Raw genomic sequence first — 18,340 nt, 5'->3', positions numbered from 1 at the left:
GTGAGAAAGGGGCTGCTGTCTGTGTCTATCTTCAGATTATTGTAAGGAGAGAGGGCAGATAAGGGGTCTCTAGTGTATGTGTGTAGACATGCATGCATGGGCGTGCATGTGTTTGTGTGTGAGAGCCAGAGAGAGCATGCTCAGGAGTTAATGAAGCATTCATTCACATTTTGTTTTCCCATCTGCTCTCCCTGTCCTCACAAGGTACAGTGACTTTATTTTTTTGCTTGATTCATTTTGAGGATTATATATAAAGCAGATGATACATTCACAAACAAACTAAATGTCATAACACATGGTTAAATCAATGCCTAAAATATTCCATACTTAGGATCATTTCACAAATGTTAATATCATTGTCTTCTGCTCACACTGTGGGTAAAGTCTGGTTTGGATTTGGAGCTTAACCACAAAATCACATGAATTCCATAAGCATCGAAAGCTGAGACACTGCTACTCTAAGTACAGAGCCCCTAAAGTCTTGAATTTATTTTTATTTTTTTAATTTTGTCTGCACAATTTAATTATCTTGTGGGAACAAGTTATTATGTTGTGCACACAGCCTAATTATCTTGTGAACACAGGTAGGCTTATTGTCTTCTGTGCACAAGATAAAGATTTTTTGCACTCAAGATAAAAAAACTCATAATCTTTATATATTAACATATCAACTTTAGATTAAAAAATCACCTTTTAGATAAAAGGTACATCACCCTTTGATAAAAAAAAATAATCCCCTTTATCATCTCAGTCAGCTATGAATTTCAATTCATCAGATTACATAATTCTTATTTACTGATGACAACTAGGGAGATATCAATAATTAAATTTGGTTATGGCTAGCTGTGGCTATCTCCCTTGCTAGCTTTATCCTGATATATCTCTCATTCTTTAGCTGTCTAGTCAGCTGTCTCTGAGTGCTGTAAAAGGCATCTCTGATTTCTAAAAGTTGTTTTAGATATTGGAGGTTAATATACATTTGTTTTATCTTACAGACATGTGCTGTGTTCAGCAGCTCAAACTGTGAAGGAGCCACCAGGGAAGTGTGTGTCCTCAGGCAATTCATTCAAATTCACATGTATAGAGTGAATCACACATGTGCCACTTTAATGCAGCCTTTAATGCTGAGATGATTTCTACCATAAGTATTTCTTCAGGGGTTGGAATACACATGTAATACAAGTATAGTACACAGCAGGTATCCTCAGTATGTTATGCGTGACCAAGTGTCTCCTATGAGTGCCTGGGCGATATTTTTCAACCTGCGAGCACATCAGAGAGAGGGAAAATCTTTTATAGCTTTGCTTTTTGTGTTATAGCAGATAATTAGCCCGTGTGATAACTGGTGGGTGCACTGACCTGTGCAAGGCTACGTTCTCTCCCCGGATGAATGGAGGGACCGTGATGATTAGATGATGCACTGACCCGTAGCTTTTCTGCTAATTATTCTTCTCTGCTTAAATTTGAAACACGCAAGATGAGAAGGTGCAGACACAACGTGTCAGTGACAGGACATGAAGCCCATCAGTGGAGGCAGAGTGGCCTGAAAAAAATAGAGTGCCAACCAGCAGAGGGCCCATAGTAACACATCAATGTGTGGGATGTTTCCTCTTGAGGGATGGTGGTGCAGATATATCTTTTTTTATCATAGATTTTGGTTACTGTTTGGTGCTTTTCTACTCTACAGGTTTTGTCTTCTATTGGGAGATCTGTTACACTCTTTGAAACTAGGCTGTTGTATTACAAATCTGCTATTTTCACATTAAGCACTTACATAATTGGTACCTTTTCTTCTGTGGGTACCACGACTTGGAATCAGTTGTTGTGATTTAGTTTGTTCCATTATATCATGGAAGGCATGCCCCCTCTCTGAGGACGTATTACAAGCTACTTCACACTTGAACACATGTTTCAAACCTCTGGTAAAAGGAAAAACCTGTTTCTCATAGGAGTCACACCACAGCGTTTCATTTAAAGACGTTGAATAGGCTGAATAAACACTTTCTGAGTCAGCGTGCAGCAGGGCATTGCTGAAAATGTTCCCAGGGTAAGTGGTGCTTTGGAAAATTATTGTTCTTTGAGAATATCTGTAATGTTTAATGAATCTGTGGGCTGATCAGCAGAACATGAGGAAAAGATCTGACTTTGTTTTCACTAGAATGGTCAAGGACTTTGTAACTTTCCAAACTACATCAGCTTCATACATTAAGGTCAGTTTGCTAGTAATGGACAGGAGTTCTCAGTCTGTGAAAACAGCAAACAAAATTCCCAATCTCTATAGACGTGCAATACTAAATCAGTAGAGTTGCCCTTTAAGAAAAGTGATTTATTCTTCAAGGGCAGATTAAACGAGGAGCAGCATCCGGTGGGCATTCCAAGTACATTTCCTCCTGCATGAACTCTTATGTAACACACACATCTTCACACGTACTGCCTCCGTGGCCATTACCAGCACACTCTAATAGCCATGCTCAATTAAGCACACCTACACCTCGCAGGCATTTGGCGCTCGTTAACCTGCAACCTCATTGAAGACACCATGCCTCGTCACTAATGACACTTCCCATATTCACTGTGTGTGCATGCCTCTGAATACCCTCCTGGCACGCTGGCATGGTGTAGTGATTATGCTAATTGCTTAATTATTCAGCAGAGATAATAAATCAGCGTGAGATGATAAAATCGTACTTCATAATTGAGTTAGATACCTGGGTAAGGATAATAGGAAATTTCATACTGCAGAGCCGCATAAAATTAAAGCCTAAAATTCATTTGTGTTAAAGAATAGAGGGATTGAAAAACCTTGATATTAAGGCCGCAGGTTTTCTGACATATTTGTACGTGTTAAACGCCAACATCAACTCATGAAAGCCATATTATTCACACAGAAACAAATGTTAAAGAAACTTAAAAAATAAAAATAAATAAATAACTCCCGGGCTTACCCTAAGTTTTTCAAAGCGGTCGCTCAGTGCTGCTACCTGGTGGTCTCTGTGCCTCCCAACCAGTTTGCACAGCGAGCAGATGAGCTGATCATCAGTGACACAGTACATGTTGACCTTCTCCTCCTCATGCTCGAGGCACTGGAGCCCTCTGAGGTGGGAGTCTGGCATGGGCTCTATGAGCCTATGGCCAGTAAACGGCTTCTTGTTTGGGTGCGTCGCTCTGAGGCACTCCTCGCAGTACGACACCTCACACGTCACACACGTTTTGACGGCATCCTGCGGTGGGTCCTGCTCACAGAATTGGCACTGGACCGGCTCAGGAGGGGTGCCTGGGCTCGACATGGCAGCACTGACTGGGACCAGAGCCAACCGGTTGCTCCCTTCGTCTCCGGGAGAGTTGGGCCCGCTGTGGGGCGCAGGCAACGGCAGCGGGAGAGGCACCCCAGCTGAAGATGATGCCCGCTGAACTCTATCAATAATGTTCTGCAAGGTCACGTTCCTCTTAAGTCCTTCTAGTCCACGCTCCGGACTCAGGGAAATGACATATCTACAGGTGGGGCACTGGAAGGCGCCGATGCTCTGAACAGATTCGTTGGTAGCACAGTGGGAAATGAGGATGCGATGGGCGCAGCCAAAGCACAGGCTGTGGGCGCAGGGGAGCAGTAGCGGGTCTTCAAAGAGCTCCAGGCAGATTGGGCAGGTCAGCTCTGACTCCAGAGTGTCCATCCTGCTCAGAGGAGGCCAGGCGGGACCAGGCGCAGCGTCAGCGAAATCCAGAAGAGCCGCTCAGCTGTCTGCAGGCCAGAGACAGAGAGATCGATGGAGGAAGGCAGAAGAGAGAGAAAAAAGGAAAGAGAAAGCAAAAGGATTTGAGCTTAAATGGTGTGAAACGGCTTACTTCTCACTGCTTTCTTGGGAGGACTTATATCTCAATGGAGCAGACCACTGAGTGGACTTAAAGAATGGAGGTGCTAAGTGCTGGATTTTCAAAGTCTAAAGATATCAATTGTCCCTCATTTTCAGTTTTCACACAAAACAGAATACTTTAAAAAGTGCAGCATGTTTTTCGATCTTAAAAAGCAACAATAATTATACAGTAAATATAACTCAAAGACTTAAAAAGACAGAAAACAAACACCTAGGACTAACACAAAGCAACATACCAAACTTGATATAAACCAGTGGCAATAAATCTATTTAAGAAGCAAGAGTTTAGTTTTTCAATCCATGTATGGTCTGCCTCAATTTTTATGGTAGACCCAAACACACACCCAACTGCACATTGAAAACTCACACACCATAATAACTTTCTTCTTCTGCATCGATCAATCATCAATAAGGCCACGTGTTTCAACATTAAATGAACTATAGTGACAAATAAAAAGTGTTGAAAGACAGAGCACCATAATAGAATACTGGAGAAAAATCCTGACAACTCAGAGAAAATGGAACATGGAAGGATAAGCAACAGAATGTATTGTAGCCACCTAAACATCAACATCTGTTTAAGTGTATGCTATATTTAGAATATTTTCACAGCTCTACCTATCCATCAGACAGCAATTTCCAACAAGGGACTGCAGCTGTTCTCCCATTAAGAAAAGCAGTTACTTGACTTTTACTGAAGACAGGAGCCGCTTGTTTACCCACTGCTCTGATCAGTAAGTTACTTTGTTATTTTGTATGGTCTTTAAAAGGGTTAGTTCGGTTTCACCAAAGTCACACAATAACATTAACAAACAAAGTGATCATGGCTGCAGAAGACAATTCATTTCTGTGTTCAGTCAGCTCAAATTACTGTTTATGTCAGTGGAGTCAGGTGGGTTTGAGAGCATTGATGGGAAACAAAGCTGCTAAAGGCCTGTCTGTCATAACAGGCTTTCTGCATTTAGGTGGCTAAAATACATGTTTTGTAGGCGGCCCCCAACCACAGTAGTACATAGCTTCCGTGACAGACTCTTCTCTAAACTGGGGGCATGCCAACTGCAATTTCCTGTGTGTATTACACTGACTATGGATAAGTAACTGATACAACTACTCTAAAAGGTCCAATCTATCCCTTTAAGTAACTTTGCACTAATTAGTGTCTGTAATGGATTTGTAGTATTAGCAGTGAGGGATGTAGTGTAATAAATGTTGACCAATGGGTGCTAGGAAGAAAGTATTTTGTTTCCTTTGTTGCTGACTGTTGTCTAAATTATTGTCCAGCAGTGGCTGCTGCAGCTTATTGGCAATCAGTACTTGTTAGTTTATTCTGTGCAATAAAGGTAAGCTGTATTTTCCATTTGAATCTGAATGGCTAAAAAGTAGTCTGGTTAAAATAATTTTAATATAATTCACATTTGAAGATGTTGCAGGAGTGGCAGCTACAGGCGCAGCTGTAGTCAATTGTAAAATAGTGCACATGTTCATTTGTTCCTCCTCTCCAGTACCTGAGTCTCTGAGTCTTTCTGTCTGACCCTCGATGCTGACGGTCACCTATAGAATTGATGACTGTTGTTGGCGTAGTTTGTGCAGTTTGATTTGTGAGTTTTATTACGGCTTAGTGGGAAACTCACACATTCGCATCTGTGTTTTTAATCGACCCAAATCAGCACCCACTATTCCTTAACTAATAAGGCAGTGATTACATCAATGGTGAGGTTCGAGGATGTTAAAGGGAACCTGTCTTGCTGAATGTTTCACTAATAAGAAAATGTCCAGAAATATTATATCTAGAGTGATAAGTACATCAGCAAGTCGATAAAAAAAGTGTGTGATAAACATGTTTTCATCAGTCTGTCCAAAACTTTACTTTGAGCTTCTGACTCAAAGTAACAAATTCAACTCAATATGCAAGGTCTGTTTTCTTTGTTCCTTCTTCATTTATGAACTTAGCCAGAGGGCTGTTAGTGATGTTAGTTAGTTTGTGGCAGAAAATCACAACTGCTTAAAAAAAACAAACAAACAAAAAAAAACTTTCATTACAAAAAAACAACATTTCAAGATTATAAGAAACCTATACAAACCCCTCAGGGAAATCGGATCATTGTAGGCTGGAGAAAATGGATCACTGCAGAGGCAAAGAAAGTGATATAGGGTTGGAAATTAGCACCATCCAACCAGCCAAATGCTGGTAAAACGTGCAATAAGCTGAGAGATTTGCTTTATTTACCAGCCAAAAAGATGGCAATCTCTATTTAGTGGCTGGTAGATTTTGGAATCCAACAGCCAAAGTTAATTTTCAGACCTGATACACACTCAGTGAAATAAAATGTAAATACTAACTAATAAAACAATAAGCACATTGATACTATTATCAAAAAACCAAGTGGCCGTTTTTAATTAGTAATAGTTAATAGTTAAGACTATTACAAATGAAATCTATTGAAGATATGCCAACATGATTAGATTTTTTGTGAGATATATTAAAGGAAATACACATTGACATGCAAATTCATGCAAATTCATTCAAATGAATGCTAGAAAAAATGCTCAGACTAACACTAATTCTAGTATTAGTATATTAAGTATATTTATATTAGTATTATATTAGTATTAGTATTCTATAAATCATCATAATGACCACAATGTTGTTTTCTGAAGCAGGAAAGGCATCCAGTCCTAACCCTACAGTGTGGTATTTTCAGCAGATGTCACTGTTTACTGAGCTTAAGGCATGGGTGCATCTGAGTGGACTACCACACTCAGAATATCCCTCCTATTTGCGCTCTTGCCATCTTTATGCATGGCTTCCTTTCATCCTCTGTGCTGCTGATAAACTAAGTCGCCCGTGATATCTGAGGCCAGATAACATTCATTTGCAGTGCAGATGAGCTGCGGGATCAGAAAATAGATGGAAGGAGAAAAGAACATTTTCAGATTTATTATAAAAACTGATGTGAGTCAAGCAACTTTGATCTCTTATTTCTAAATAAGAAAGGAAAGCCACATTTTGAACTAATGCAAATATGAAAGGATATAGAGGAAGAGGAGGACACAAAGTGAGTGGGAGAGACGAGAGTGATGTAGCAATCACACGCTTCAAATGAAATGAAATAGGTATGAGTTTGGGGGGACTGTAAACACATCAAATCCTTAGAGACACACTCACATTCACACTTGTCCTTACATATTGATACACAGTCAAATTCCCACAGACACACAGCAGTTTCTCTAAAGTACTGGAGAGCCTCCCACAGGTTTTTATACTTCGAGATGTTTTGTCAGTGAGGACTGAAGCTTGTTGACAGTCCAGTGGAACTTGGAGAGTTGTGTTGTCAAAGGAATTTACTATAGCATCATGTTTTTGGTCAGTTTTCCTGCGAAGAGTATATAGAGTGCTATCTTACAGCCAGTGCAAAGCAGCACACAGCATATAGCACAACTGCCATTCCGAGTTACAGACCACCACCGTTGTCATTTTTATGTCCAGCACTTATGTAGTGTAAGTAGCAAATGTACTTGTGTCTTACTATGAGCCCATGGGCATGCGGGTCTTAAAATGAGGTGTGCTCAGGTGCATTGTTGCCGTTTTTTTTTTTATTTTCAGGCAGCAGAAAGCGATTGCACCATTGACAAACAAAAACCTGGTCTAGAGTCAGAGTTTTTAAATGGTGCATTATTCATACAGCTTAGTAAGATGTGCCTACATAGACAGGTTCACAATGCACATACTCTCTGCTTGTTACACATAGGGATGGGCTGCAGGTGTGTGAAATAATGCATCATTAATGTGGAAATTATTTATGTTGTTTTCTATAATGTGAACACAGCAGAGCAGAGCTAAATGCTGCTGTCAGACTCCACATTAAAAGAAATGATGTGCACATTTACTCTAGTGGAACAGCGTAACATCATCGATTATTTCAGAAGCTAAAAGTTTGGTTCTGTTTTCTTTGTCAATTTTCGCAATACAGTTTTTTGTTTTGCTGCTTAAATGTCCCTACGTAATTGCTGCAGCGACATGACTGCTTTTACTGCATTGCTCTTAGCAGAAAACAGCTCGCTTTTCCGCTTTGCTGAATCCACCTTGTAAATAGGAGTGTGCCAGGTGCATGCCAATCTGACTTTTAATGGGAATGGGAGACAACACTAGCTATGAGTAGGCTAATTAATTGACTTAATACATCCACTTCTCAACACTGAGCCTTACTTTGGGCCCAGATTATGCACTCTTTAACTAGCAAAAGTGGAGTTGGATGCACCCTAAATGCACTTGTGCCATGTGCTCTTGATGTATGTTAAGATCACTTGAAAAGGTGTCATGGTAGATACCAAAGTTTGTGTCCTTGTGTGTGTGTGCACGATGATAAAAAAGGGGCCCCGAACATAAAAATAACAAAACTAAATAACAACTTAAAGGCGTTACGAGAAATCCTATTCCACATTTAAACAGAATGTGATTAATCACCAGGAACAGATGTATTACTCATTTTATATCCAGGTTTTCAGGTGTGGAGTCACAACATAACACAAAGGTGGGACTGAAAAGATGATACATGGCATTGAAAGTCTTTTAAGCTTCACTATTTGAATATATAGCTCTGGGATCAAATAGCTCTGGGACATGTTAAAGGGTTTGCTAATAGTGACAAAGCCACAAAGAATTTTGCACTGTTTTGTTTTAGCAACTTGTGAGTGTGATGGAGATGGTCCAGACAAACACAGATAAGGGAGAGTGACTTTTGGATGTACATTTGTTGGGTGGCTACAAACACGACTCCAAATGAATGCTTAATGTGTCAGCTGGGGTTGCGAATAGGCAGCTGTTTGGCAATAACTATAGCAAAACTTGTCAACAGTGCTGTAATTTCAGCTTGTTTTACTTTCCCCAAGTGGCCAAAAAAATCAATTAATGCAGCCTAAAGTTTGCCACAGCAAAATGTCAAAAAATCCAAACTTATGGCAAAGCTAGAGGCGGTAGTAGTTCTATCAATAATAAAGTTGATATTAACAAGTTGGAGGCCAGCTCCAGCTGTAAAAGGCAGCAGAACTTTCTCATTAAGTTGCACTGAGTCAATTGACAGTAAAGCAGTTGAAAATGAACAGTGCACTGTAAATTAACCCTGTATTAAATTAAAACAGGTTTAATATGGCCATAATCTTACATAGCTCATTTCCTTTTAACATGGTAACACCAGAATTCAACTTGTAAAGTCCTGCTCCACAGTACTCTTATTGTATACAGCCTGACTCTGCTCCTAACCCAGTGTTCCCAGTTAATATCTCCTTTTTTAAACCTGTGTTTATTGGAAATAACTTTTTATTAAACCTAATGAATCACTTGCAGTAATGTATAGGGTGTGTACTATACAATGAATACCATAAATGGTCGTGTATTAATGAAACAAAATTGAGATTTATGCAGTCCATCCCTGTGCAGAGCTGTCAGCCATAAACAAAACAGCATTTCACAGAAGCAGAGGCAATCCATAGAAAAAAGTTCCCAACAAAGCCAGCAAAGTTTGACACTGACAAAGCTCTGACAGGTTACGGCTTGACAGGAGGGGGAACCTGGAGGCACTAAAGGATAAAGAGAATAAATCCACCTCATTGTGACAAAGACAAACACAAACAAACCTAAATTTGACACACATAGTCCCAACTGGCAGATGAGACAGGGTGAAATGCCTCTTAGCACACCATAGGTGACACTGTTGAACCATGCATTGAGGTGACATGGCACAAAACAGAAAACATAGGAGGACTGAGGGAGAGGAGGAAAGAGTGGAAGAAAAAACAGGGATGAGAGAATGCGCTCAGACTGGAGGAGGACATTGATCAAATCCAGGCGAAGCTGTTTGTTTTTCCCACCATCACTGTGTGCCTCATGACTGTCAGAGCTGCCACTGTGTGTGAAAGGCTCTTCTTCTGTGCTGGCACCACTGAAAACGTCAGTACCAATACTCTTCAGTGGGGGGCAATACAAAGCTGAGAGAGCAGTGGAAGAATCCTCCACTCTCTCATACCTCCTCCTTTCCCCTGTAATACATGCTATTTCTTACTGAGAGGAAAAACACATTTCATGTATATATATGGCCATAATTGCACATTGCAAAAGCATAACATAACGTTTTTAGTTGGCTTTATGCAACTTGAAACTTAATAGGTGCTTTTTCCACTATCCAGCTGTCATGGTGTTAATGCATTTTGTTATTTCAGACCTTGTAACTCTCTTTTCATCTGATGTTTAGTTCTCAGTCAGTATCTTAGCATTTCTTCCAAGGCCAAAGAGCATATCATTACCTAGCTTGATGAGTTTGTTCACTCATGGGATATGTTATAAGTCACAAATAGCTGTGTCAAAGCCAGATGGAGATGTCTAAAATTTAGGCTTTACAGGCATAACAAGTTCAACATTAACTTAAAATGTCCCGATCCGATCTCAAAGATCGGTGTCATGGCCGATCAAGCCTTTTTTTGACTGATCGGGTTGTCTATATTGATCCTCCAATCTGTTTTTCACACATTTGTTTCTACTTTTATGCACAGCAATGCAGATAGCAGCCGTTGTCAACTCTGCACCGTCTCTTTCTCACTGTGCTAAGATCCTGTGTGTAAGAGCAGGGGCTGAGCTGATTATCTGTAACCATTAGATTGCAAATTGTAAGAACTTTCCTTTATCGATTATTGTTAATACTAATACTACTACTACTACTACTACTACTAATAATAATAATAATAATAATAATAATAATAATAATAATAATCGATTTGTTGTTATCTGAATAAACCATAAAACTTTGTTTGATTCAGTTCTTAACGACAGATTAATCGATTGTCAATTAATTGCTATCATCCCTAATAACCATTTTGGTCAGTTTATAAGATGTGAAACCAACTGCCATAAAGGAAATCTTAAAAAAAAAAAAAAACTATGGAACAGTATTGTCAACATTGCAGTGAAATATAAACATTTTTAGTCAAATGAGAAACTACAGCAATAAAATATAAGAACAGAAACCAAAAGAAGCATATGTTTAATCCTGCCACAAACTTTTGATAGTTCTTCTACTTGACAGTTAAAATCAGTGAGCCTCTGATCCCTGCTCTCTTCCTTCTTCTACACAGATAACAAAACAGTGTCTGGCGGATAAGATATGCTTAGGTGTGCATTAGGGGATCTGTGGTAGAGATGCTCCTCGTTACAAAAAGAGTCAAATTCCTGTATCATCTTCTTCTTGTCTTTCTATTTCGGGCAGTTTTCACTGCTCTGCTTCTCTCCTGTTACCGGACCATGTAACCCAACTCCAAAATGCTACATTTCTATTTTGAGAGGTACAAATGTCATCGCCCTGATGCTACTCTCGAATGTATGCCGTTTTTATTTTGAAACAAAACCTTGTATATGGTTCCTATCCCTAAATGTCAGAGGATGACCTTTTGCAGTGGAACATTTTTTAGTGTTACAGTATAACTTTGAAGGATGTCCACTTTTTGCCCTTATTCAGAAAAAGACAATATTCCTGCTCAGCTGTTTACATGACTAATAAAAAGGAATGTTACAAAAGTATTCCCATTGACATGCAGCTGTTCATACATAAAGTTTTCTATCACATCTTGATGTGATAAAACCACATAATGCCACATAATAAGCAAATAATGACTAATTTGAAATATCTAAATGGAAAATGCTGTTTTCATGAGCCATATGAAATTCAGAATATTGTCATAGTTGATACAAGTGTGCATGTAGTCTGACTTACTAGATGTAGACAGTGGCTAAATTCCTGCCATTGGGCGGCTGATTTTGGAAGGTATTCTCCCTTATCTCCTTACTTACTGCTATCTGCGTGACACTATTTCCAAAAAGGATACAACAACAACAACAACATTCTAGCTAACAGCTTACATTCAAGAATTTGGATTGTACAAGTAGGCATGCCTGCTTTGTTGTTTTGGTCCATCGTTGTAACAATCTACAACAATTAAAACACACCCCAGCAAAGCCCAGACTCTGTCTCACAGGTCTCTAATGCCCAAAGTTTATCCGTCTTGTGACATTGACTTCACACGTGTACTGATCCGTTTCACTTGACAGGAGCTTCTGTGAGATCGTCATTATAATGTTCTGCTCGAGACATACACAGCGAGCAAATAATCAGGGGTTTAAACAAGTCCTGTGACTTCCTCCAGAGCTGAAGTATTCACATCTAGGGCACCAATTATCAAATTGGGTTTTTCTTATGTATCACTAAAAGTTGAAGCACACTGTGACATACAACTGTTAAAGGCATTTTTTTGTTATGCGCAGGGCCATTTTAAATGACAGGGCTCACTTCCTCATGTGCCAAAACAAGTTAGCCTCCAACATTATTTCACTGGGAGCACCATCGCTGCATCCCGGGCTGAGCACTGACCAACAAAATTGTGATGGTTAAAAGAAACAAAAACAAGCCAGTGTGTTTTTTCCCTGTGTAGCAGAAAGATAAGCTGTGATTCCAGACCTTTCTGTCACGCTGACACAGTGCTGTGCAGATAGGTCTTGCTACATGAGCTTAGTGTGCATCCAGACGTACCCACTGAGAACAACTAATGAAGCACTTTAGAAATTAAACCTCTTTCAGATTTTATTTCTCTTCCTGTTTACATATGAGCAGACTTCCCCATTAGTCTGCGCTCTACTTCTAAATCTTTCATTGACTTTGGGTCCAAGGAGGTTGTGGCTTTCCCTTCCACTCGCAGTTTAAGCTGTTAAAATTTTCATAGGAGCTCTTTCTTTCCATTTTCTAAAAACTGTTTCGACAAGAGCACGATGCAGACAAAAACAGAGGCTGTGTTTTGAAACGGGAAAGGAATGTGAGCGTTCCTGTGGTTCTCCATGGAGCCACTCATAATGCTGATGTACTGTTAATAATTGTTAATTATTGCGGGTCTACCCACAGTTTCTTCCTCCAATGTTACATCAATAAGCCTTTGACTTTAAGATTTTTTTTCCTCTTTAAACTCTGCTTCAGGGGATTTTTTTTTTCATTTTAACTTTTATGCAAAATGAATATTTCAACTACACCATTGCTTGACAAATTGAGCTGAGGAAGTTATACTCCTCCATAGCAGTTGGGAGTGATTCCATTTCCAGATCACTAAATGATGTGACATGAAATCACTTTAAAAAAAAATAATTATAGGAAGCAGCTGAAAATGATTCAACTCCTCCAAAAAAATGCATTTTGGTGGGTGGAGGGGGTCCATTTGGTGAGTTGACGTGAGCGGCTGTGGCAGTCTGCGGAGCAGAACCGAGAAGTAGGTCATCCCCATTGACCTGGCTCACACAATCAGCATACACTGTGTGTGTGTGACTGTATGATTGTGCTGTTCCAGTCCTCTCTTAACTCACAGGAGGCAGAAAATAGCAAACACGCAGCAAAATGTTGGAACCAAGCGAAAGAGGGCAAACCATCTGAAGCTGAGCGTAAACATGATAATATCTGCCTGTCAGCCTCAATAATGCCACATTGCCAGACCAAAAAAAACCCATACGGGCAGCTTGGTCTGAAGTATGTTCACAACCAAAGAAAACTTGAAAGGGAAATGACTTTAAAGATAAAATGTGGACATTTTACCATTAAAGGGAACTCTTCATATACCGTCATCTTGAATATCAGGTTTAAACTTCCTTAGAAACATTCCCTACTTTCACAGTCAGGACAAGCAGAAAGACCCAGTGCTCAATTATTCACATTTTTGTGAAAAGCTGCATAAATTATTGACCATTTTGTGAATTATAAAACACAACCTTGTGTTTTTTTTCCTTTTTTAAAAACCTTCCCTCTCTCCATATTTCACAACATCTAAACCTTTCCACACCTTGTTTACCTCCAATCTGTCGAAGAATTTTAAAGATCCCTCAACCGCTTATGGGATTTACGATTCAGAAAAAAAACCAAACACATAATCTGCTTTCATAGCAGCAGCGGATAGCGCACAATGAGAGATTAACCCTCGACCCTGCAGAGTCGTTGAGAACACGTTGTCTTTTCAGGGTCACGTTTTCCATGCCAAGGTTGAGGCGAATTTCTAACACAAATTGATTTTTTTCAACAAAAAAGTAAAGGGTTTCCTCATTCTCCATGTGCTGTATAGATGCAGCCATGCAGAGAGAGTGCTGATATGCTCTCCCCACCATGTGGAGCAAAGTCAAAATATTATTCTACAGCGTTTCCTTGCAAAATATTTGTCTTGGGCACTGCTTGTAGGAAATGTGTGATAGATCTGAGAGTGCAAGTGCTGGAAGAAATAATTTTATATAGTCCACAGCATACTGGCTCGCAGGTGGAGGTGCTGAAAGTCCAATTAGGACAGAGGAAGTAAAAGCATACTTAAGTGATGAACAGGCCCAGAGCTAAAGCTTAAGAATTCTCACTCCACTTTGAGATGAGTGATAAAAAAGCTCAGAGTGTATAGATGTCAAATTCAAAGGAGAATTAGTTTTTCAGAATCTCTCTCATCTCTTCACATTCCTCCCTCTCAGCTTTCTCTCTGCTCCCCTGTACTGCACTGGCTGCATCGTCTGGATTGTTAGCAAGATTTTTAGCAACACCAACTACTGCCCCACACACACACATACACGCACACACACACTCTCATACACATAACGTCTTTGTCTGATTCCAGACACCCTGCCATGTTGATCCTTAATCCGCTTCCTACCACACTAGCTGTGACCAATCACAGCCTTTCATGTTCCGAAGCGGTCAGTCACACCTAACAGGATTGGCTGGTCGTATTCGGGGATGCCGAGGCTATTAGCGATTATGAAAAAGGGTGACATTTTGCATGTGTGTGTGTCTGTGTGTGTGTGTGGGGGGGGGGGCAATGTCTGTCTGGAATCTTGCTTGTGTGACCCAGATTGGGTATAGTGACCTATGCAAAATTAGATTTGATGTTTTGGGGGGGGCAGAGATTATAGAGGACAAAGACAATCCTGGTGTTGTCAAGGGCATATTTGATCAGGGTGAATGTTCTTCACGAGGCCTGTCAAATACTTTTTGCTGGACAACATATTCCCAGAGATGATTTGGATAAACTATATTTTTGTCATTTTTGAGACCATTTCAGCCACTGAACTTTCAATTAAAAATATTCAGATATTCAAATTGGAAAATAACAACAAAAAAAAGTTTGCATAATTTTCAAAAAGTACCTGTTCATGTACAAGAACATATACATACATTTTAGTACTTTTATTGGAGTAAGATTACTTAGCTTGTGAGTTAATACAAAATTTGGCCAATAAAAACAAAGCCAGTGTTATGTTTTCATTCTGTTAGTACACTTACATGTAGTACAATGCATACACTGTGTACTTATATAGACAGAATGGTGACCATTGAGGGTGAGAAGTGTCCAAAATTCCTCACATAACTTTTTGACCATCAGGAGTTACTTATAGTGCACTGTGTTTTGTCATACTTCTCAATGGAAACACAATCGTGCTCAAATAGCAAGTATAAGTGCAAAACTTTATAATTCAAGACACAGACTGACTTTTTTGCTTATTGTCAGGGGTTGGTAAGCTAACGACTATCAAGACTGTGACTATTATGCCGAAAGTTTAGCTGCGGGCTACTGGCAAACTAGGCTGTGTCATCTTTGAAGTGTTGTTTTATTTTTCATCAGATTTGCGCAAATAGGTGGGGATGGAGACTGAGAAAAAGGAGAATTGCTGTGCACAAGTCCTTATTGGTCTGCTCTTTATTCTGGAGTCATGTAGGCTAAAATGTTGGTGACTTTATGAGTAAACAAACATGCATGTAAACACACAACCTTGTAAACAAGCACAATGATCAAGGGCATGTCCCTCTATCTTAAAATGTCTTACAATAAATTGATGACATAATCATCATGACAAACCTAATCTTCACACCTATGAGACGCGTTGACGAGAATTTTAAATGGAAAAATCCAAAGTAGCAGGTGTAGCTTGAATAAAGTACCATGTTGGTGGAATTCACTGCACTGCAATAGTTCAAAGTGCCATTTATTGTGTCAGACAGCAAAAGCAGAGCATCATGAACTCCAAGGTTACTGCTGTTTCTTTTTTCCAATTCTTCTTTATAGCAAAATCCCACTTCAGTATTTGCATGACTTCATTCAATCTTCCATTGTTAGGATGGAACACAGATACAGAGCGCTGCCTGCGATGATGGAGTATTATCTTATGAGCACACATGCACTATATACTTCCTTTTAAGACACTACAAATTTAGTTAATGCCTCCCTCCATGATCACAATTATTCTATAATGCCTTAATGTTGCCTCAAAATATGTGCTTAGGATCCCCTGGCAGAGATGAAAGTGATTAAATGGTAGTTATCCCCCAAAGTACTAAATTATCATCGCAACTTTGATTGGATAATGAAATGTTTTCAGCATAAAAGCGGCCCCAGAGAGCTGGCAGACGGAGGTAAGCTAGTTTATACATGTATGAACAGAACACTAGTGGGATAAATAATAAGCATGCAGCATCTGCATGGCTCAGCCAGTCCAGCTGCAAAGTCAGTCATGTGACAGAGGCATATTTTCTCATTTGAAGTCAGCTATTGAAGTGTAAGCTGTACATTTATCCCTCTTATGAAGTTATCTTTGTGCGGTATTTGCATCCTTAAAGTTGCATGTTCTTAGAGCAAAAAGTGAAATCTGCCAGTGCAGCAAGAATATTTCAACTTGTTTTCAGTATTTCTTTTTATTTGTCCTGATTCTAGTGCAGCAATCTGCCTTTTTTTTTTTACTTATTTGTCCTCTAAAAAAATGTGCGTGAAAAATATTTTTAAAGAAAACTGGTTGAAATATTTTTACAGTGTTGTCAGATTTCATAAAAAGGTTATAAAGTCTTGATTATAGACAGAAATTAGTGTACAAGATAAGGATTTTCAGTATGGTCAAAAAGTTGACTGGAGATCTATTTCCTCACCTGTTTCTTTGCATGTGACCTCAGTTTAACCCATGCATGCCTACAGTAATGTTGTTTCATAGAGCACCTTCCATGTCACAACACCCAGCATATGGACAGCGCTGGAATATGCTTACAATTACTCATAATTTTTAACCGCTGCATTTTTTTGAGGATGAACGGTAACTTTTCAGAGCAAAGTGAGACTTGACATGATCTGTGTTTACATTGAATCTGAAGGGAAGGAATGTAAAAGAAGAAAAACCTGATGATATTGAGTTCGAGAGGCCCCTCGAGTGGCGGATATTCCTAAAATGATGTGATCTGACTTTTTAACATCTGCCGGCCTGCAGCAGATTAAGCAAAACCCTTGGTGCATATCAAATGGCCACGACGTATCTTCAGACTCACAATCTGGAGAGGAAAATGACTAAATTCGAGCTGTGTCTGACACCTTTGAAAGGTTGTGTATCAGGCAGCACACTCAGAGAATCACTGATAATTTTGTTTCTAAAGGAAAAACTGCGAAAGGTCATGTTGTTCTCAAATATTTTAAAGGGAGTGAGCTTTGCTTTGGTCACTTAAGGACAGTTTATATGCAGTGCAGTGAGTTCTGCAAGAAAATGACGGGATTGCAAGATTACATTTTTATAGTTTGAAATATGATGCACAATACTAACTCTTAGCACTCACTTGTACTGAAAAGCATACCAAAAACACCAAAAAAAGGATGGTGAATGATGTGACAACTAGGTAAGACAGCTGTCAAGCAGGAGAAAACAGACCATTGCTCAAGAACAACAAACAACACCAGTGGGTATTTTAAGCCAAACATGACCTTTACAAACCCTATCCAAGTGGGTTTTGTGCCTAAAGCTAAGCACATGTGAAAAGCGTTGTATGTTACATTCAAAGCAGCTCTATGAGCCTGTTTATTCCTGGTATTAACGCGCATCTTGGGTGATCCATTCGCCAGTAGACAACAGTAATTACAAGTGTAAACGACCACCAGGATGCATTGTGATCCGACCACTCGCCAAGGTGGTCTGGGATGCATTTAACCACATCCCTCTTGTAGTGTAAAAGCCAAGTCATTCTTATGTGTCCCTGACAAGGACTACACCATCAATGCAGGTCGTGTTGGTGGTTTTGGTGACAGCATGCTACCTCTGTCCTTGCCCATTTTACAATGAACTGGAAGAAGTTTTGCATGACTGTCCATCGTTATGCCTTTTGTAATGGTATTAAATTCTGCAGACTGATAACTCCAGTTGTACTGACCCAGCCTCAAACATGACTCACCAGCAGCTAGTGAGAGTGTGGATGTAATAACTGTGCACAGGGCCCTTTGACCTTCAAGCATAAGTGCAAAAGGCAATAATGGAATGTGAGCACAAGTGGTCAGCTGGAGATGCACAATAGATACAGGTGTGAACAGTGATGTATCTCGACTGTCCACTTGAGTTTGGATCAGTGAAACAAATGTTAATACCAGCTGTATACAGACTCTATGATTCAGAG

The 18,340-nt window shown here is 39.6% G+C and overlaps 1 protein-coding gene across 2 annotated transcripts in view; it reads right to left on the bottom strand.

Moving 5' to 3' along the window:
* The window catches only part of LOC121963002 (E3 ubiquitin-protein ligase Midline-1-like), a 68,364-nt gene that overhangs the window by 24,830 nt on the left and 25,194 nt on the right, over window positions 1-18,340 (bottom strand). For both annotated transcript variants that reach the window (XM_042513358.2, XM_042513357.2), the window contains exon 2: window positions 2,946-3,739. In XM_042513358.2, coding sequence (XP_042369292.1) covers window positions 2,946-3,671 — 726 coding nt within the window. In that variant the 5' untranslated portion in view covers window positions 3,672-3,739. The remainder of the gene's footprint in view (window positions 1-2,945; window positions 3,740-18,340) is intronic.

Source organism: Plectropomus leopardus, chromosome 24, assembly GCF_026936395.1.
Source record: "Plectropomus leopardus strain MGB_pleo_1.0 chromosome 24, ASM2693639v1, whole genome shotgun sequence".
In the NCBI taxonomy this organism is placed as follows: Eukaryota; Metazoa; Chordata; class Actinopteri; order Perciformes; family Serranidae; genus Plectropomus; species Plectropomus leopardus.
The sequence above is the reverse complement of the archived record's forward strand: the minus strand, read 5'-3'. Positions and strand labels throughout refer to the sequence as shown.